General features: G+C 27.5%; 3 protein-coding genes and 1 long non-coding RNA gene across 4 annotated transcripts; 3 read left to right on the top strand and 1 right to left on the bottom strand.

Annotated features, from left to right (window-relative positions):
- The first annotated feature begins 599 nt into the window (after positions 1 to 599).
- On the top strand, positions 600 to 3,266 carry LOC112689767 (Down syndrome critical region protein 3 homolog). The gene is made up of 7 exons (XM_025563615.1): positions 600 to 873; positions 944 to 1,087; positions 2,175 to 2,405; positions 2,488 to 2,643; positions 2,706 to 2,802; positions 2,858 to 2,983; positions 3,126 to 3,266. Exons 1-7 carry the CDS (start codon positions 817 to 819, stop codon positions 3,203 to 3,205), a joined length of 891 nt encoding a protein of 296 aa, XP_025419400.1. The 5' UTR covers positions 600 to 816; the 3' UTR covers positions 3,206 to 3,266.
- Positions 1,583 to 7,266, bottom strand: LOC112689769. Its single transcript, XR_003149142.1, has 3 exons — positions 7,178 to 7,266; positions 5,216 to 5,385; positions 1,583 to 1,705 (listed from the first exon to the last, which is right to left on the bottom strand). It is a non-coding gene; the product is annotated as an uncharacterized LOC112689769 (long non-coding RNA).
- Positions 7,267 to 7,472: 206 nt separating this feature from the next.
- Positions 7,473 to 10,641, top strand: LOC112689768 (mannose-P-dolichol utilization defect 1 protein homolog). The gene is made up of 5 exons (XM_025563616.1): positions 7,473 to 7,764; positions 9,462 to 9,527; positions 9,682 to 9,814; positions 10,096 to 10,300; positions 10,371 to 10,641. Exons 1-5 carry the CDS (start codon positions 7,668 to 7,670, stop codon positions 10,620 to 10,622), a joined length of 753 nt encoding a protein of 250 aa, XP_025419401.1. The 5' UTR covers positions 7,473 to 7,667; the 3' UTR covers positions 10,623 to 10,641.
- Positions 10,642 to 16,000: 5,359 nt separating this feature from the next.
- LOC112689780 lies at positions 16,001 to 19,242 on the top strand. Its single transcript, XM_025563632.1, has 5 exons — positions 16,001 to 16,192; positions 16,893 to 17,066; positions 17,153 to 17,268; positions 17,377 to 17,472; positions 18,569 to 19,242. The coding sequence occupies exons 1-5, from the start codon at positions 16,113 to 16,115 to the stop codon at positions 18,697 to 18,699; spliced, it is 597 nt and encodes a 198-aa protein (XP_025419417.1). The 5' UTR covers positions 16,001 to 16,112; the 3' UTR covers positions 18,700 to 19,242.
- Positions 19,243 to 20,349: the final 1,107 nt, after the last annotated feature.

The raw sequence follows: 20,349 nt of genomic DNA, 5'->3' as shown, positions 1-20,349 counted from the left end.
TACAGCGACTTCAAATAATCAATACTTAATTATTACAAATAAACGTAATTTGGATGCTACCCGGAACGTTAATAAATCGCCATTCAAAAAGATAAAAATGTTAAAATATAAAAATGGTTACATTCAATATGGGTTTACATGCCTAAACGAAAATGGAAATGACATTCCTCAATGTGTTATTCTTGGTATAACACAGGCAAATGATTCACTAAAACCAAATAGGCTCTCATTAGACACCTGGAAATGAACCATGCTCAATACGATTACGTTATATCAACGTATTATTTTTTTCATCGGGATTGCAGTATTGTTTGTAGACGTATCGGTGAATTATATTTGTGTTGATAGAGTCTTGTTAAAATATATATATGTGTATATGTGTGCTTGTTTTTTTTTTTAATGACGATTAATAATTGTAAAAATGCGATCGCGTATTTTATGGTAAAACGGACACGGAAGTCTCGAGGTTTGACGGTTTCAAATCGCCCGCCCAACGGTGTGCGGGGTCACGGAAATTGGGCGCACGCACGTATCGCCGTTGTCGCTCCTACACCGAGGTCGCTTTTATCACGCACCAACCCGTTATCAACAACGGTACGGCGACGATGATAACAAGATCGTTGATCGCAGCCAATCTTAACGGTTACGTAACACGAAAAACGACGACGCCGTCGAGTTGACCAGACGTGGCGAGTCGACGGCGGTGGACCGATAACAATACGAGATCGATAGAGACCGTCTCAGCTGACGACCGACAGTTTCACGTGCCACCGGCCGCGGTATTTTTGTTCCTCCGTCCTGTATCTACCACCTATAATGACCATAAATCTGGACATCGTGCTGAAGCGGACGAACAAAGTCTACCATGAAGGCGTGAGTAAACATTTTAAATCGTTTTCAGATGACGTTTAATTGTGTTCACACCGTATTGCGCTAAACCCAGGACACGATATCGGGCGTGATAACAATCGAGACGCCGATGGACGCCAAACACGAAGGCATCACAATGACCATAGAGGGTGCGGTCGACCTGCAAATCAGCAACCAGAACGTCGGCGCCTTTGACGCTTTCTACAATTCCATCAAGGTACGTTGGTACACACAGTCGAGTCTCCATAACTCAAATTTTTTTAAAAATACAAACGAATTCGAGTTAGCTATTATTATTATTACTTATGTGTATATTTATGGACTACAATTACAATTAGAAAATTACATTTTAAAACACAATATATGTATGGTTCCTACAATTTAAAAAAAAAATAAGAATTTGATAAGTAAGATAACTACTGGATATTCATATTTTTCTTTATATTCGTCTGAGTAAGATTTGAGAATCAATTTTACTGAATACTTCAGTTATACATACATTAGTATTATAGGCGGACATCAGGTGGAGGGGGGGAGTAGCCCCCAAAATATTTGAATAGCCCCTCCAAAATCTAAACTGTGTTAGAAATGTTATTCATCGTTTTTATAAGTATCTGTTCGTTTTTTTGAAAATCGTAAAATAAGAAATAATAAAAAACTATTTACAATAATATTTACAATACCAATTAGTTCGGCTACTTGTGAAAGAAGTTTCAGTGTAATGAAAAAAAATAAAAACTTGGCTAAGGACATCGTTTGTTCAAGATAGGTTCAGCGATCTTTCATTACTATATATCAGAGGTAGGCAACTGGCGGCACACGAGCTGCATCTGGCCTGTAATATATTTTAAAATTACATCATACAATTTTAAAGTTTTCGTCTATACTCTAACTTATCAATATAATAGTTGTTATCTAGTATTAAACATCGTTAAATGTCTAAATGTTATATGTATATATAAGTATAGCTTTCAACCATAGCTGTTACCATTGATTATAGAGTAAATAGTTTATTCTATAATCAATGCTGTTACCAAACTATTTAACTATATCAGATTCTTCGTACCATTCGGATTAACATAATCCATATAGAATCCACATGATATGTTATTTCTGGTTACAATTTATAGTGATCTACTATAACATAAAAATTGGAAAATATTACATTGAATAGATAAGAATTTCTTAGGGACAGAAAAAAAATTCAAAATATTGAGGCTCAACTGTATTGTGCATACCGAGGATCATTGTTGATAGTGTTGTGATGGGTTCCTATTTTATTATTAATTTTTTTAAATTTCCAGCCTGTGCAATTAATGATGTGCACGTTAGATGTAGCCCGTCCTGGCCGATTCACCAGCGGAATCACTGAAATACCATTTGAAGCACCAGTCGAACCGCTTTTCAACAAAACATTATATGAGTCCTACCATGGTGTTTTCATCAATATTCAGTATCTTTTAAAGGCTGTAATTAAAAGGAATTTTCTGAACAAAGACATACATAAGACACTGGAGTTTGTGGTTGAGAATAGAGTGCGTACTAAGAAAAAATATGTTATAACCCACAATGTGTAATGTTTGGTTACCACAACTTGACTAATTTCATTTATTCCAGCCAAGTTTAGATACATTGGTTACTAAGGTCGACAACTTTGTGATAAATCAAAATACTTTAGCTAACATCAATGATATTTCGGACATACCAAAGTTTCTAATTTTAGGAACAATTGACTCAGTCATCTGCTCAATTACTCAGCCATTTACTGGAGAAGTAAATAGAACAAAATAACATTTATGTATCAGTCAATTTATAAGACTATGTTGGAATTCTAGTTGAAAATTGAACACTCTGATGTCCCTATTAAGTCGATAGATATTCAATTAGTACGTGTGGAGACTTGTGGATGTGCTGAAGGTTTTTCAAAAGATGGTATGTATTTGTTTCTCTAATCCAACATAACATTCAATATTATTGCTTTATTTAGCTACTGAAATCCAAAATATTCAAATAGCCGAAGGAAATGTATCAACCGGTATCTCAATTCCAATCTACATGATTTTTCCAAGACTATTTTCCTGTTCCACAACCAAAACAACAAATTTCAAAATTGGTAAATCTATATTTTATACTGATTTCAAAAGATTGAATTTTCTGTTTTAATTATTTCAATCAACTAATGACTAAATATCATGTTGTATATTTTTTTATGAAAAAGTTAACTGTGTTAATGTATTAAATATTGTGTTTTTCAGAATTTGAAGTTAATGTATCTGTTATTTTCATCAATGATCACTTGGTGACAGAAAATTTTCCAATAACTGTCTATAGATAAAATATAGCAAGAAAAAAAAATTTTATAATCAATTTGTAATAAAAGTAACTTAATAATGTTACATCAGAATTTATATATTTATGTTCAAATTAGCTTATAAGTGGTTCATTATTTATTTTTAGTTTAACACATGTTAGTAATATATGTGTTTTTGTAATTAGAGTCATGTTAATATTCAGTGGTACACAGAAGTATTTTGAGAGCACATGTAACTAAAAAAAGTTACCCACCCACCCACCAATTTTTTTTTAAAAAAAAAAACGTTTATTTAAATTGTTGTCTGTAACTGTTATTAACTCTTAAAACAACTATAAATTTAAGAAATTAAGATTTATTATAATTAATTAAAATTAAGATGTCTACACCCAGTGCCATATAAGTATAATGTTTGTGTTATAATAATGTTATTTGCTTACCATACTCCATAATGTTTGGTATCAAAGTTTTCCCATTATATACATACCACCAACCTACCCATACACCCACTCCTGACGAGAGTACATGCAATGCACTCCTTGGTAACCTGTCTGGCGCCACTGTTAATATGTCCTGGAAAACATATTTAATTTTTTTTTTTTTTTTTCTCACAGAAGAAAAAATTGAGTTTAGGTTAAATATATTTTATATAATATTCGGTGCTCATTATATATAATCTTATTTTAGTTAATTTTGATGTTTGAAGTTTTGAGTGTGATAATTTTCTTATTTTATATTTATTATTTTCCTAATATAATGACTGTTGTAAATTAATCTTATTTTTTTTCAAATTATTATTATTTTTTTTTTTTTTCAAATTAGATCCTAATTTTAATTAGCACGGACTTGGCTATGCTAAGTTATGAATACATATTACAATAGAAAAAATGTGCATACTTGCATTCAATATTTTATTACATAGTTTCATAATCATTTCTTTTGTATTATCATTATAGATTCTTTCCATTTGGTTAAGAAGTATTTTAATTAGGAGTGTTCAAATGTATAATATTTATTTATTATGTTTTAAATGTCTTTGCCCATTGCCAAGAAATTATAAATTTGCATTATTCCAAGAGCTTTTTTAAACACCAATAAAATTCTCATTGTCTTAGATTCTTCTGTTTTCTGTTATTAACAAACATGAAGCTCATTATTTTAAATTATTTATATGGTTTAGTCTTTTATTTTATCGTCATTTGTTTACTCATTGTTGTTATTATTAATTAATCATTATTATATCAATTACTATATATGTTTTCCAAATGTCAATAACTATATATAATTTTTTAGATTTTCTTATATGGCTTATGTAAGTCATAAAAAAAAAAAATGAAATGTATAACTGAAATAATATAATAGCATAGGTATAATAAGAAAATATAATGTTGTAAAAATTTAAATGATCAATAATCAATGAATATTGCATTTATATCAATATTTATCTCAACTCTAATTTAAAAAAAAAAAAAATACAAACATATTGTTTCATTAATTTTAAGCACTGTATGTACTTAAACAAATCAAATAATTATTTTTATATAATTATAATGAATACTTATATTGACTAAGATTTTATTTTTTTCAATGAAATATAACATTTCTTAAAATTTTAAAAATTATAATTATGCAAGTAGTATATTTTTTAAATATAATATTAAATCTATACTTACTTCTTAGAGATTAAAAATGCATGTTCAAAGCTTTACTAATAGATGTATTTAACTACACAAATTCATGTGACTAATATTATTAAATTATAAAATGTTGAGTTTTTAACAAATAACACATATTATTTAATAACTGATTGGCATCAGTTCTCATTCATCTGCATTTGATTAAAATAAAAATGCATTAATGCAACAAAAAAAATGTCACTAAAAAGTGTTTAAAAAATTAGAAACAATATAGTTGTGTTTACTAACCAATACAAATACAAAACATTTAGGTTCTTGATTATTATTTATTAACTATTATTATAATATATATTTTATAAATTACATCAGTAGTTAAATAATAAATATTATATATTACCCAGATTTGTTGTGGAGAATACATTTGTCGTCGAAAAGAATTTTTTTATGTTGCTTGTTGTTGTACTGGTAGATTTTCTTTTTATGCTACATGCATTCTAGTGTCTGAGCCAATTGGTCTGGTTTAAATTACCTTTACTCTTATCACAGATACATAATTCATGGGCGTAGCTAAAATTTGAATCAGGGAGGGGCAAAAACATAAAATGATTAGTGTTAAACTCGTAATTCAAATAATCTACAGATAGACCATTGGATAACACATAAAACGTCAAAACGATTACACGTGTAGATATCACTCGGTCCCACTAAACTATTTTTAGAATTATATCTTATTTGATTTTAATGTAAAACTTACACGTTTGGTATAAACATATAATTCAGTTTGAGGCGCATGGATGGGCAAGTGCCCCCCCCTGTCCCACCATCGCTACACCCATGACATAATTTAACATTATTCATAATGAATAAATCAATAAATGTATTGTAATAACTATCAAATACAAATTTTGATTTACAAGAAGTAATAATTTAATAACCAATAGATAGAAATCGGTCAACTAAACACGTACAAATTATTTGACGGATGAAATAAACCATGCACATTCCTGATATCATAACCATAAACAACAATTAGTATTGATATATTATTAGGTATGTTCATAGAGACAGAATTCTATGTGTATAAGAATATAAGATATATTTATTTATAGATGTTATCTAATGTTTTTGTCAAGGGGAATTCCATCTTTGCCATATTGTGTATAATGTAGAAATAGTAAACGAACAAAATAATGTTAAATAACTACTGCTTTAGTAATTGGTGTCATTATTCATCAATGAATGTTTGAACATAAATGTACATCATAATCAGATGTGTACAAAATATATAATACATTTTTTTGTGTAACATTTGAAACATATATTCTAATCCATCTACCCAACGAACCTATCCACCCACCAAATATATTGTGTTGCGGTCGCAACAGATAGATATAGGGATCGGCGCCACTGATGAGTTGTTTTAATTAACCTGACTCTGTAAAATCGACTCCATAGTCTCCGGGAGCAGGCGATTTTATTAATCAGTCCACTGGGTCGTCATTAACACTCTTACTTGTGCGTTTAGTTATAGAAGTTTAAAAACAAATTTTTTTTATTTACGATCCCATATCCGTAAGTGACAAAGCAAAATATGCAACGGGCCGTTTCAATCGGGACATTTTAGTATTTTGTCGGGACGTCGGAGCTCGGTAACGGCGACAATCCCGACGTATTGCGAGACGAATGGCATAACCTCCTTAAGGTCCCCACACACTGCCACGGTGGCGGTGGCGTTGCGGTGGCATTAATTTTGTACACACGTATTGTAATGGGAGTCCGCACACTGCTACGGTAAAATATTGCCGCTGCGATATTTTAAAAACCGTAGCATGCTCGATTTCACCGCTACCGCTCAGCGGTATTTTCAAATGACTTATCAAATATACGCTAATAGTACCTGTACTATCTGATATATATGGTGTATATTAGTCTAGACTTCGATTATTTCCAAGAAACTATTCAAGTTATTGTTTAATATACTATTTAACTTAATTAAAAATAATTCATATAAATATATAAATCAATACAATATTATATATATTTATATTTATAATGAATATGATATGTACAATAGTATAAGTACTTAATATAGTACCTACTATACCTATTAACATACTGTATAGATCAATCGTCAATCTATCAATGACATAGGAATTAATTAATTAACTATAAAATTATTGTATGTAATATCATTGATTATAAATATTTATAATCAATGGTAATATATAAATATATTATGTTTATACTAGATAAAAATCCCCACCACCACCGCTGCAATGTGTTCAGGTCTGCGATTTTAATATCGCCACCGCAGCAGTGTGGGATACCTTTATACGAAAATCGTGCGTCGACAACTTACCCCGTAATTGTTAACCGATAAGCATGATTAGCATAATTTCCGCGGGACACGGAAACGAACGATTTTTGTTTTTTTTTCCCGTCCACGTCATTCTCCTGTCCACGCACATTTTACGCACACACCTCTCACGGCGGTCCGATTCGATGTTCGCTCGGCCGAGAGGGCGGTTCGGGTCCACACGGTGTTCTGCCGACTCATTGCCTCCACCCGGCGCGCGCCCTATACGTGCACACGTCCACCGCAACGAGAATAGTGTGATAGCGATGCGCATGTGTGCGTGCCCCGTGACAGGAGGGGTGAAGGGTTCCGTTAACAGCGACGTTGTTGGTTATGCCGGCGGTCTTGTCGTACACATAGTCCGTTGTGCGCGTACGGCATTCCTTTCGGGACCGCCATTCTTTTGCCATTCGCAAGAAACATATCGCGCCCGCACACGGTCGTTAAACGCAGCACGCGCGTACCGCACCGCAGCTAACCTGACCCCGTCGAGATGAACGCGTTCGTCGAGCTGTTCCACCGGATGGCCCTGCTCGTCTTCACGCCCAAATGTTACGAAGTGCTGTTCGTCGACCTAGACTTCTTCAACGGTAAGCGGGCACGGTTTTCTCGTTCGTCCGAACAGCGCAGTTGCATTTCGTCAAAGGCTCAGTGTTTTCCGGACGAACATCAGAATGAACATCTATTCGTCACCAACTTTTCGGTTTAATGTTTACCCACGACCCTATCAACGAGCTCGTTTCTCGAATTCCTGTCCTGTGGGCCAAGCAAATCATTCTTATGTTTTCAACACAGCAACGCGTTTTTATTCGTTTAATAAATTTTAGATCTTACTTTTGTTTGCTCTTCGATGTAAATTATACTGCTGATATACGATTGATATGTTTATATCAATTGTCTTGTCTTGGTAAATGATCTGTAAAAAATAATTTTGCTCTTTCTCTTCTAATTGTTGTACATTATCTTTTTTGAATAAAACTACCAAGAAATAAACTTTAGCTTACAAAATAATAAGGTGAACTGTTTACATTACTTATTAGAGTATAATATAAAGCAAAACAAACACGCTTTATAAGATTACGAAATAATAATTTCTCATCTGTATCAAATCTTTATTTTTCTATTTGTAGAAAAATAAATTTAATAATTTTTCTATTTGTACTTTAACTTAAACCGAACAAATTGTATTTGGAATGAACCTTCTATTTTAGTTTTGCTTATTTTCAGTTATAAGTAGATACAAATGATAATAATTATAATTGTGCTATATTTTATTATATTTTAATAATTTATAATTTTAATTTTATTACTTGATTAATAAACATTACTAGTTATTCTTAATCTTTAATTTAAATAATTCTAATTTCTAACTAGAATTACACAAAATACTAGTGCAACTAGATTCAAGTTTTATATATCAGAGAACTATTTGTTCTGAAGCTATTATAAGTTATATTTACCTATAACAAATTTAGTAGTTTAAAAATAAAAATTAATAAAGCAACACTAATAGAAATCATTATTTATTATTTACCCGTTTTTATTTAAATACTATTGCAGTATAATTTTATTTAAAATAACACTGTGTTTGGTAAACATAATTCTAACAGCTACAAATATAATTTGTATAATCTAAAATAATAAAAAAATAAAAACTATTTCTAATTACAGATTTTTTATATTTGATAGGTTAATATCACCATTTGAAAAACCACTAACCTAGTATTTTTTGCGTTTAACATTAAAAATATAAAACAAAACTTAAATCAAACATTGTTGACTTTCTATTAGTATAAATACCTATTCCTATTCCAAAGTATAAAGTGTTAAGTTATGTAAATAAATAAAATAGTACATTCTTCAGAAAGTATTCATTATTACATTGTTTTCCTTGTGTATATGTTTGTTAATCGGTTAAATGAAATATTAATTTTGAAACTACAAATTACAATTTATGGTTAATAATCGCAGCAGTAATCAAGCTTGTACCTCATTTATTTTGTATATCTGTGAATATTTCACAGTTATTGATAGTTATGATAATGGCAGTAGGGCAATTATATACTAGTACCATTTAATTTTTTGGTCTGTAAAAGTTCAGAGAAAAGTAATTTGTTGATCATCTTAATCATAACTGGTTACTGTCTTTGGAGAACGCTATTTAATATTAAATTATAAATGCATTCCATGTTTAAATATATTTAACTTCAATATTTAATGACCTGTTTAAAAATTATATTGCTATGATCTTGGTCAAAAATATTAACATGTCTTAACTATTTTTCAGGTACTTGTTTAAAATCTGCTCTCAGTAAAGGTCTTGGATTCGGAATAGTTGGTGGATCTCTGCTAGGTAAATTAATTATTCGAAAATGTACAATGTTATATATTTTACAACTATTTATGTGTTTTTGGATTTTTATTATATGTTAACTATTGGAAAATATTTTACATCTTGATTTGTGTACCAACAACTTATATCTAAAATCAGGAAATTTTATTTTTAGTCAAGCTTCCACAAGTCTTAAAAGTATGGAATAGTAAAAGTGCAGTTGGTATAAGTTTGATAAATGTTTGTATGGATTTATTTGCTGTTACTGCAAATGTTGTGTATAGCTATTCAAGCCAATTTCCATTTAGGTAAGAAATAATTATCATAATTTAATATTTAAACTAAATCATTTGATTGAAATATTTTCTATGAAATCTTGATGTAATAAGTAAATAAACAATTTGAATATTAATAGTTAAAAATAAATATTATTAATAATTTCAAACCTTTTCAACATTTTCAATATTTATATTTTCTATAATTTAAAATTAAAATTGTAAAACTAAAAAAATTTAAACAGTTTCAACAGAATTTTTTTTTTCTTATTACGATATGTGTTTTATATTTAATATTTTTTTTTATTTTACAGTGCATGGGGTGATTCATTATTCATACTTTTTCAGACATTACTAATTGTGATATTAGTTTTGTATTATAACATATCTAAAAGGGCTGCTAGTTCTTTCACATTCATTTACTGTTCGTTATTATTTCTCCTTGTATCTGATATTGTTCCAAATTCTTTCCTATGGAATGCTCAGTTTATCAGTATTCCTTTAATGTTCTTCGGCAAGGTAAAAAAAAAAATTCTCTATAGTATAACTATTGAATATCACCTATAATTTGTTCAATTTTTTGTTATAGATGGCTCAATGCTATGTTAATTTTAAAAATAAGAGTACAGGACAGTTGTCGATGGCCACATGTCTTCTGCTATTTTTGGGATCATCTGTACGTGTATTCACATCAATACAAGAAACTGGAGACAGCCTTTTAATATGGAGTTTTGGTCTAGCATCGTTTGCCAATTTCATAATTGTTACCCAATTTTATTGTTTCAAATCTGGATCACCTGTTAAAACTAAAAAGAGAAACAAAAAGAATAAAAGATCTTAAATATTATACATTATTATAATGCCATATTTATTTACTGATTTTTACAAAAATATTATAGTGCTAAGTATAATGTACTATAATATACATAATTTTAATGCCATATTTATTTAACAATTTTTCAAAAAAAAAAAAAAAATATAATGCTAAGTATAATGTACTATAATACCAGTTTATAAGGTTGATAATATTTAAAAATTATTCATTTTAATTGTTTTTATATCTTAACGTTTTTTTTTTTTTTTTTTTTGTGAAATTCCATTTACAATAGAAAATTCTCTTAAATTATTATTTATTTTAGATTGTGATTTTCAATTGATTATTTATTTGTAAATTATAAGAAAATATTTTAAATTATAACATTCGAGTGTTCTGAACAATTTTCTTAAATTATCTGTGTGATATTTATTGTTAATGGATGTATTTTTAAAATAATAATTTATGACTTAAAATTGGGTCTCATATTTTATTGTAAATCCATTTAATTAATATAAGTTAAAATTGAATATTTAAAAAAATATGGTTGTATACTTCAGAATTAAAATTTAAATAAGCTATTGTAGTCGAAATCTATTAACATGATTTTTTTAACAAACCAATATATTTGTATATTAGTATACTGCATAGTATGTTCTAAATTTATTTTATTTTTTGCTTTCATCTAGCAGTATTTTATATATTAATTAATTATAATGTTATATGCAATAAGTTATATTATATGTGAATTAACTTAAGGAGCCCTCTTTGAAATTGGTGATAAGAAAAAGTTTTAGATTTAGAGGTGAAGTATAATTATAAGAAAAGAGGAAATTAATGTCAGTGGATGAAAAGGCTGAAAGTTTATTAAAAGTGATTGAATACAATTTAGAGATAGAAAATAGATAAATAGAATAGAATAGATATTGCAGTTGGTCTCAAGTTGATAAGATGTGGAGGGAAATTAAGTATAAACTATCGAGTGGGATAGAAAATTATAATTTATCAGCGGTTCAAATTAAGATGATGAATGATGTGAATAAGGAAATTAAGGTGTAAAAATAAGAAAAATAAAATTAGAAAATGATCCCATCTTAACTAAACTTTAATAAAATTTAATTCAAATTATATATTTCATAGTCATAACTATTTTTAAGTTTAAATTAAAAATATTTTAGCGATATAAGAAATTAAATTTCTGACCAAAGTGATGAGTTAAATTTTATTTGTATTTTTATTTTGATAATGAAAATACCTTTATTTAACATATTTATTCATACTTTAAAATTCAATAATAATTGAAATACATGCCAAAATGAAACTACTATTAACCAATTTATTATTTTAAATCTATATTTTATAAAATTATTTATAGAAGGAAAGGATTTAAATAAACATATTTTGTTTGTTCTATTACCATGAAAATACCAGAAAAAAATATTTGATTTAAATTTAACTAAGTATTGAAATTAAACTATTGTTAATATAATGTTAATAATATATTTATTCATTCAATTTTAATTTTACTATTATGTAACATATTTATTTTTAATAAGTTTTATTATATATCAATCAATTACTTTAAACCAAATAACCTTAAATCAATCTTAAATATGTATAAATAAAAAAAAATTATACAATTTTATGTCTTATTACATTAATCATGACTTATGAATTACGGCTAGTTCTTTTATATTTATTACTGTTTTATGTCATAAATATGACAATATTAAAGAGGAGAGTATCAAGACTAATCGTTCTAATTATGATTTGTAATTTATATTATACCTCACTTAATTGAGTGCAAAACTTCTTATATTTCATGCTTAGGTACTTATAATACTAAACACATATTGTATTCTTTTCAATAATATATAAACTATAACACCGTAATAATATACAGTAGTAATCTATATTTTAAATTAACATAAGTATAATAACTTAAGATATTATCACAATTTAATGTTATAATAAATTATGATTTCATGTATGTATTATTTTTATTGAAATTTGTAGGCCAGTAGGTTAACTTGAACATTTTGTATTGTACTATGTATTATGTTAAGTATTATTAAAAACACTTTTAAAATAAGGAATGGTATTTTATTTAAAAATGTAATTTTTTTATATTTTTTTTACTAAACTGCTGAAAGTCGTCATAAGCTTATAAAACCACAGATTAATTAAGACGAATTAATAAAAAAAATAATACTATTTTATGAATGCTATCTACAATAATCAGTAGAATGATCAAGTATTATCACTAAGGCTGTGCATTTAATGTACTAAGGAACCTTAAAATATGCACTTAAAATGGTTTTTAATCGAATTTTTATATTGATATCAGATACAGGATATTATACATTAATACATGCATAAATAAGTGTTTATTTAAAAAAAAAAAAAAAATACTAAAAATGTTGACTGAATTTAAATTTTCTATACTTAATTTCACATGAAACATTTTTAATCATTTTTTTTTTAGTATTTATTTTGTTAGAATAATAAAACAAACTTAAATATATTTATTTTTCGGTACCTTATTCATCTTTAATCTTTAGAATTTGATTAAAAATACCAGAAAATGAACTAAAAAAGGAAAAAATGACCTAAACAATTTAAAAACGTCAAAAAATGCAAAATTAAATTTACATAAATGGATTCTTAGTTACATAATTAAAATTATTTACTTACAAAGCTACATTTCACATTCACCAAAAATAGTGTACTTTCCTACAAATCCACAGCCCTAATTATCACATAGTCATGCTATTGATTTTAGAATATACAGTTTCCCGATATGCCATTCTATTGTTAAATTTAAAAAGTTTATATTGTTGAAAATGTATTTTTATCAAACGGTATACAAATGAAAAATGGAAAAATATGTTGTCTTATCCATAAGCGTAAACAGACATTTTTAGACGCTTCAACCCACTAACTAGTGGCTACTCCTACTTTATTCTAATTGAGGCACCAAATATATACAGACAATAGGAACCTAATAATATTGAATGGTTACTCGTTTATTTTTTATTTGAATAGTATAAAAATTATAATATAAATAATTTAATAGTATTCCTTTATGACCTACAAACTATAGTTTTCTCCAATAACCATGGTCCGTAAATATTCCAGACCATTCTCGCATATCAACAAAACAAAATAAAATTGTAAATATCAAATATTAAAGTAGACAATTTATTTTGACGTCTGGTGTAGATTGATTACGTTCAGGGGGGCTTAAGCCCCCACCCCTATGTTCTCCTCAATAACCATCTATGGTCTCCAAAGGGGTGTGGCATACATTATCCCTTAAATAAATCATATCGCAGAACATGTATACATAAGACTACAGAAATACAGAATATATACATAATGATAATTGAATGATACGAACGAGAGTCGCGAAACTCGTACCCCGACAAAAGAAATAAAATAACAATAAGCACTTTTGAATAATAATAATGTTTTATTGAAGTAAATAGGTAATAAAAAACGCATGTGTGTACACCAGATGTATATTGATGAGAGATTTTGTTTTTTGGGAGGGGAAAGTAACAGCTGTTCCCTTTTTTTATTTTCTTAACATGGTAACCCTAGTACCAGGGACGAAAGTAGGGGGTGGAAGATGGGGATTCATCCCCAGGCGTAACATTTTAGAGGGCGTAATTTTTGTAATTATTAATAATTAATTTGATACTTTTAATTTTGTTAAATACTGATATTAGATTAAAACTCAATTAGTATGATTGTATATTAATTATTAGAAAAAAATTCTCCAGAAGAGTATTTGATTATTGGTCTATGATAGGGCGTAATTTTAACATTTTCCAGGGCGTAAAAATTCCTAGTTCCACCTCTGCCTAGTATACACGATATGTTCCCTGTTCGGGAACTAGAGAGCAGCGTGGGCTCGCCGTCGCGACGTTAGAAGTGTAACGCGATGAAAGCACGGTGCTGGAACATAGATACCAATCGTGTCACCAGTGGCGTATTTGAGAGGGGGCGATGGGGGCAATCCCCCCCCGAGAATTTTTAGACCAAGACAATTTTTTTATAAGTAATGGGTATTTTATTAAGAAACAAAAATTATGATTTATTTTATTGTATTACTACATTTGAAAACGTTTCAAATTTTACACTGATTTAAATAACACAAAACGCTAAATTTTTCTTAACGTTTTAACTGTCAATAACGGTAAACGGAACATTTTTTAAACGTTTAAATTTGTATAACATTTAAACGCTTAAATTGAATAACGTTTAAATTATTTATAGCGTTAAACGCTCAATTGATTATAACGTTTATATGTCCCACAACGATAAATAATATACATTATTTTGATTGAAGACCCAGTCCATACTCAGTAAAAAATTAGATAAAACACAAGTGAAACTATTAAAACACAGATAGATGTTAAAAAAGAACTAAACAAAAGACCATTCTAAATGGATCCGGCATTAGATTAGAAAAAAAAACCACAAATATTAAGGATTCACTTGATATAAATATTACCAAAAATCTTATTTGTAAATGTTGAGTCTAAATTAAAGAAAAAATTTGAGTACCCCCCCCCCCCCTAGAAATAAGTCTAAATATGCCCCCACGCGTCACCTCGTCAAGAGAATACTGGTGGTGGTAGCCCCCCCCATCTTATAGCTATTAAACGGAGTGGAAAAAATTCTTCTCTGCACCGCGAGTTGACGCCATGGGCGTACCCAAGGGGGAGTTTTTGGGTCCGGTCCCCCCGCCATTGAAATGTCTACATACTAAACGATTTAATAGTAAATAGTACCTATAATCAATGCATATAGTGTATTTTAATTTCCCATTATCTTCAATATACAAAGTTTATAGATTATATAATGAACCAATAATGCACAAACCATACTATAGTATATTAACAGTAATTTTTTGGTATAGAGTTAAACTATATTTACGATTAGAGAACAGATAAAACAATAATTTTGGACCCCCCCCCCATAAAAAATTCTTGGATACTCTCCTGGTTGACACCATAGAGTAATATATTGTTACCATTACTCTATGTTTAATACGACAAAAACAATTCACACCGTACACATGAAAATTGTTTCCATTTTTCATAATATTTTAACAAATAGAACATACACGTTCCACCAACATCTTATCAGATTACGGATAGGAATCAACTTTTTGAGTACGATACTCTTTACACAATAGGGATACAGTGGCCCGATCAGCTGATCGAGCGTCGCTTCTATATAGTTTCGTGATGGACGGAGCTGTTTCTATTTAATCAATAGAATACAGTTGTTGCCAATATGAGCGACGAGTCTCTTAATGAGGTGCGCAATGTGCGCAAGCGCAAAGTTACTCCTCGCTAATTTATCAGATGAGTAATCAGTGTATTGAATTTTGATAGCAAAATCCAAATACTAATTATTTTCTATTGAGTTAATTTTAACTACTGTTTACTGAGTAATTACTGACTCATTAGTAATTTTTATATTTAATAATATTTAATTACAACCATGAGTAAAAAGGCCAATTATCATGCGTGCATATTTTGTTTGAAATCGATCAACTTAAATCCCGGATTATCATTACATGTGTAAGTAAATAAATTCATTGCCACAAATATTTTAAATTTATTATTTTAAGGGTTATTCTTAACAACACATGATATTTACGGGAACTTATCGAATTATTTATATTCAGGAAAGTCCTACTTTAGAATCGAATTTTTAAATTATAAATAATTGATTAAGAATGTAGAAGTCACTTTTGACAGGGAATTCAAAAATATGGCGAATGACAGTGAAAAACGGAGAAGACATTTGTTGTGATAAGAAAATCTATTAAAAACCAATATCTGGATTGAAAGACATAAAAAAAAAGGAATATTTCCAATCAATTAGATTTTTATTTAATACAACTACTAAAGAATAATACATAAAAACCACCAAAATAGTATATTCATTATAATCATGTATTTGTTTTCTTTCAGCTATTGTTAAAAAAAAATATATACAATGTTGCCTAATGTAAATATTCAATGAGAATGAAATTAATCTGCACATTTAATATTATACAAATTAGAGTATATTCTGTGAAGAACATAAAATATATTATTGGACAGTAAAAAATAAAATAGTAATTAGTTTAACACATTTAATATATTTGCACATTTCAAACTAATTCTTCAGGCAATATACATTTTTAAGTTTAATATTTTATCTATTATATTATTTGTATAATATAATATTTTGTTATTAATATTGTTGTAAATATTACTTTTTAAAATTATTTAGATTCCCCAAAGATCCAGTTATAAGGTCAAAATGGTTAAAAATCTTTGGATTAAATGAATCAGACATTTATCCAAATCGAAAGGTTTGTTCATTGCATTTTGAAGAACACTGTTTTTCTGGGCAATACAGAAAATTCCTTAAAACTGGATCTATTCCTACACTATATACTAAAAAGTAATTGTTGAGTATTTAAAGCAGATATTCATATATTTTTTACAAAATACTATTAATTGTAATTTACAACTTAATAACTTATCTAGGGAGTATTTTGTACCAGCAAATCCTTCAACATCTGGAATGAGTTCAGATTTAATTACAAATCTGCCAAATACTTCAATGGATATACCTGTGATAAATTCTGATGAAGTAATCCAAAGTAATTTTATTTTAAAATAAGTGTTGCACAATTAATTATTTTATTTTAATATATTTACTGTCATTATTTTGATTAATCACATAAAAATATATAATTTTTTAACTTTAGGAAGTCTTAAACGTGTACATCATCAGACTTCCGAGTATACAGTTATGTCTGAGACATCAACATTTGCAGTTTTAATTAAAAGTGATGATATTCAAGGTAATAATAAGAATAATGTATATTTTTGTTCTCCTTATATATATATTTATATTTTAATGTAGTCTTTGATATGCCTAACTCAGTGGTGCATTTAATATATACGCGCCCCGGGGCAAAATAATTTTTCCGCCCTTCCCTCTTATAAAAAAAAAAAAATAATATATATAAATAAATTCAAAGTTATAAGTATTATTAATAAGTTATAAGTATTATTTTTTCAAAGTGAATATTCCTCTCTTAATATATATATATATATATATATAGAGATATATATATATTAAATATAGAAAATGGAATTAACACTTATTATATGCACAATGATTAACAATACATGGTTTTTTATTAGATTAAATATATTATATTTATTATTAATTATATATAATAAAATAATCGATAGCTTATACTTTTTTTCTTAACTTTTGAGAAGAAAAATGTTCAATAACATCATTAAAATTAATAGTTTTCGTTAAATCAGCTTCAATGTTGAGGTTTGTTAATTAATTAAGACGATTTTCTCTTGTTGTTGATCTTAAATAAGTTTTGACCATTTTTAATATAGAAAATGATTTTTCTGTTGAACAATTACTTGAAGGTGTACATACATAGTAGCATCCTTAGAGCAATATCAATATAAGGATATACTTCAACTAAACTATTCTCTTTTATAAATGCTAACATACATTGAACACTTTTAGGTACAGTTTTATTTCTTTTGTAAATTTTTTAAATGTGCCCTAAAGTGAATACCACGTTCTGTGTATCCTAGTCTTTATTATAAATATTAAACGAAAATATAATATCTTATCGAATGAAAATGTAATATACCTATTTTGTTATTTCACTATTACCTAGGTGACTAGGTATAGTATAATTTTTTTAATTTCTTATTAGATGCTCAACAATATTTTTTAAAATACTAAACAATACCAAAAAAGGTTTGAAAATTAAAAAAATCATGAACACATCAATAATAAAAGTTAGAATATTTTGCCACTCCCAAAAATGTTCCGCCCAGGGCATTTGCCCCTTTCGAACCGCCCCCCCCCTTAAATGCGCCACTGACCTAAGTGTAAAAATAAAATAAAATCTTTTATAGGAGATATCAAAACACTAGTTCGAGCTAATCCAAAAAAAGCTAAAATACAGTTCATGACAACCGAATGCCAAATTATGATCCAGAGAAGAGAAACTATAGTTATAAATGAAACAGTAAGCGGTCTTCAATAATAAAATTTCTTCTTTAGATGCTCTTTTGAAACATTTGAAAACTAAAATTATGATAGTTTAAGAAGCCTATGATGAAATATTAGTATTATATTTTAAGCTATACTTTTATATTTGTATATGTATATATGTTACTGTATTGAATCAGTTAGCTTATGAAATAACTAGGTAATTTATAAAATAACTAAAATGTGTAGGTAATGTATATAATTAATTAATTTTAAAATTAATTTAACTAGTTATTTTATTCATTTTCTGAAATCACTTAGTAAATGTGTCAAATTGATACATTCATACATGTACAATATCGTTATTTTACTGTCCACCATAGCAATAAATTAAGTAAAACTGATGTTCTTATTGTCGTTGACTGCAGTGTTCATGTATGTTTTGTTAGATAAAATTATCGTTGTACGTGTATTATTATTATGATTGTCAATAAAATAGTAAAGTTTAAAGTTTAGTAATAGTTTTACAGTCACACACATTCAGTGTTTGTTCGCCTGTCTATAATAGTTCACATGAACATACAAATAATTAATTTAATTTAAAATAAATAAAATGTTAAATTTTAATGTATTTTATACTTTAACATAGGTATATCAAACTAAAATTGTACAGAATAACTAAATATTCTATGAAATAAATAGTTGTGGTATAATATTTATGTACGAGTTCATACTTTAACTAACATTCGTATGTAATTCATGAACTACCTAGTTATTTCATAAAATAAAGGAATTCAATACTTTAACTTAAGATATATATGTCATATGATGCAGTTTATGTATTAAAAATACTTTAACAATTGTAATTTGTCATAGGTAATTATTTATTATAAGTCCCTCTTTGTTTATGTAATTAAATAATTATTTTAAAATAAATTTTAATTAAATACTTCTACAATTTTAAGTAAAATCTAATTTTCAGAATACAATTTTTTAGAGTTTTTTTTTTATTATTTTTTTAAAGAAGCTAAAATATTGTATTTTATTTTCTTTTGAAATGTTTTAACATTAATATATTATGATTTATAATGTATGTGTATGACTTAATAATAATAGTCATTATACAATTATTGGTATAGTTGGTTATATTATTTTTCAAGTGTTTTTATTCTATATCCAGTTGATTACGGTGTTTTAGTACTTATTTATTTGTGTATTATACTAGTATAGTATAAAGTAGTATATTAAAATAGTATAGTATAGTAGTATATTATAATAGTATTAATTCGTGTAAAAATGGTTTAATATTACTCAGTATATATAAAGTTTAAAAAAACTATAACTTATGCATATTTTATTATAGAATAAAACTTCCGAACCCATTACAGAAACCATAAATAGAACTTTAAAGTCAAAATATGCAAAATACACAACCACAATTATGTTTTTAACACTTATATTACAATTTTTTTTAGCCATAGCCTATTCTATCATTAAGAAAACTTTAAGCAAATTATTACCACGCCCATTAAGAACAATTAAGCTACATTAAGAAAATGGTATTCTGTCATTGAAGGAGAATCCGGATTCAAAAATGAAGCTTTTAATACTATAAAGACAAATTATAACATTCATCAGAAACAATCGTTGATAAAATTTTAATTTACGAGATGAAAATTAGAAAAAATATCTTTTCTAAATGGAA

The sequence above is a fragment of the Sipha flava genome, unplaced genomic scaffold (assembly GCF_003268045.1).
Source record: "Sipha flava isolate LNK unplaced genomic scaffold, YSA_version1 46_pilon_pilon, whole genome shotgun sequence".
Taxonomy (NCBI): domain Eukaryota; kingdom Metazoa; phylum Arthropoda; class Insecta; order Hemiptera; family Aphididae; genus Sipha; species Sipha flava.
This window is presented reverse-complemented; position numbering and strand designations above follow the sequence as displayed.

What these genes read in the sequence shown, in the direction of transcription:
- LOC112689767 (XM_025563615.1), top strand. Translation starts at nt 817, where the DNA reads ATGACCATAAATCTGGACATCGTGCTGAAGCGGACGAACAAAGTCTAC. An exon ending in CTTTCTACAATTCCATCAAG is followed by an intron (nt 1,088 to 2,174) that starts GTACGTTGGTAC and finishes TTAAATTTCCAG; the next exon opens with CCTGTGCAATTAATGATGTG. An exon ending in AACAACAAATTTCAAAATTG is followed by an intron (nt 2,984 to 3,125) that starts GTAAATCTATAT and finishes TGTGTTTTTCAG; the next exon opens with AATTTGAAGTTAATGTATCT.
- LOC112689768 (XM_025563616.1), top strand. Translation starts at nt 7,668, where the DNA reads ATGAACGCGTTCGTCGAGCTGTTCCACCGGATGGCCCTGCTCGTCTTC. An exon ending in AGTTGGTGGATCTCTGCTAG is followed by an intron (nt 9,528 to 9,681) that starts GTAAATTAATTA and finishes TTTTATTTTTAG; the next exon opens with TCAAGCTTCCACAAGTCTTA. An exon ending in TCAAGCCAATTTCCATTTAG is followed by an intron (nt 9,815 to 10,095) that starts GTAAGAAATAAT and finishes TTTATTTTACAG; the next exon opens with TGCATGGGGTGATTCATTAT.
- LOC112689780 (XM_025563632.1), top strand. Translation starts at nt 16,113, where the DNA reads ATGAGTAAAAAGGCCAATTATCATGCGTGCATATTTTGTTTGAAATCG. An exon ending in CCCGGATTATCATTACATGT is followed by an intron (nt 16,193 to 16,892) that starts GTAAGTAAATAA and finishes AAAATTATTTAG; the next exon opens with ATTCCCCAAAGATCCAGTTA. An exon ending in TTCTGATGAAGTAATCCAAA is followed by an intron (nt 17,269 to 17,376) that starts GTAATTTTATTT and finishes TTTTAACTTTAG; the next exon opens with GAAGTCTTAAACGTGTACAT.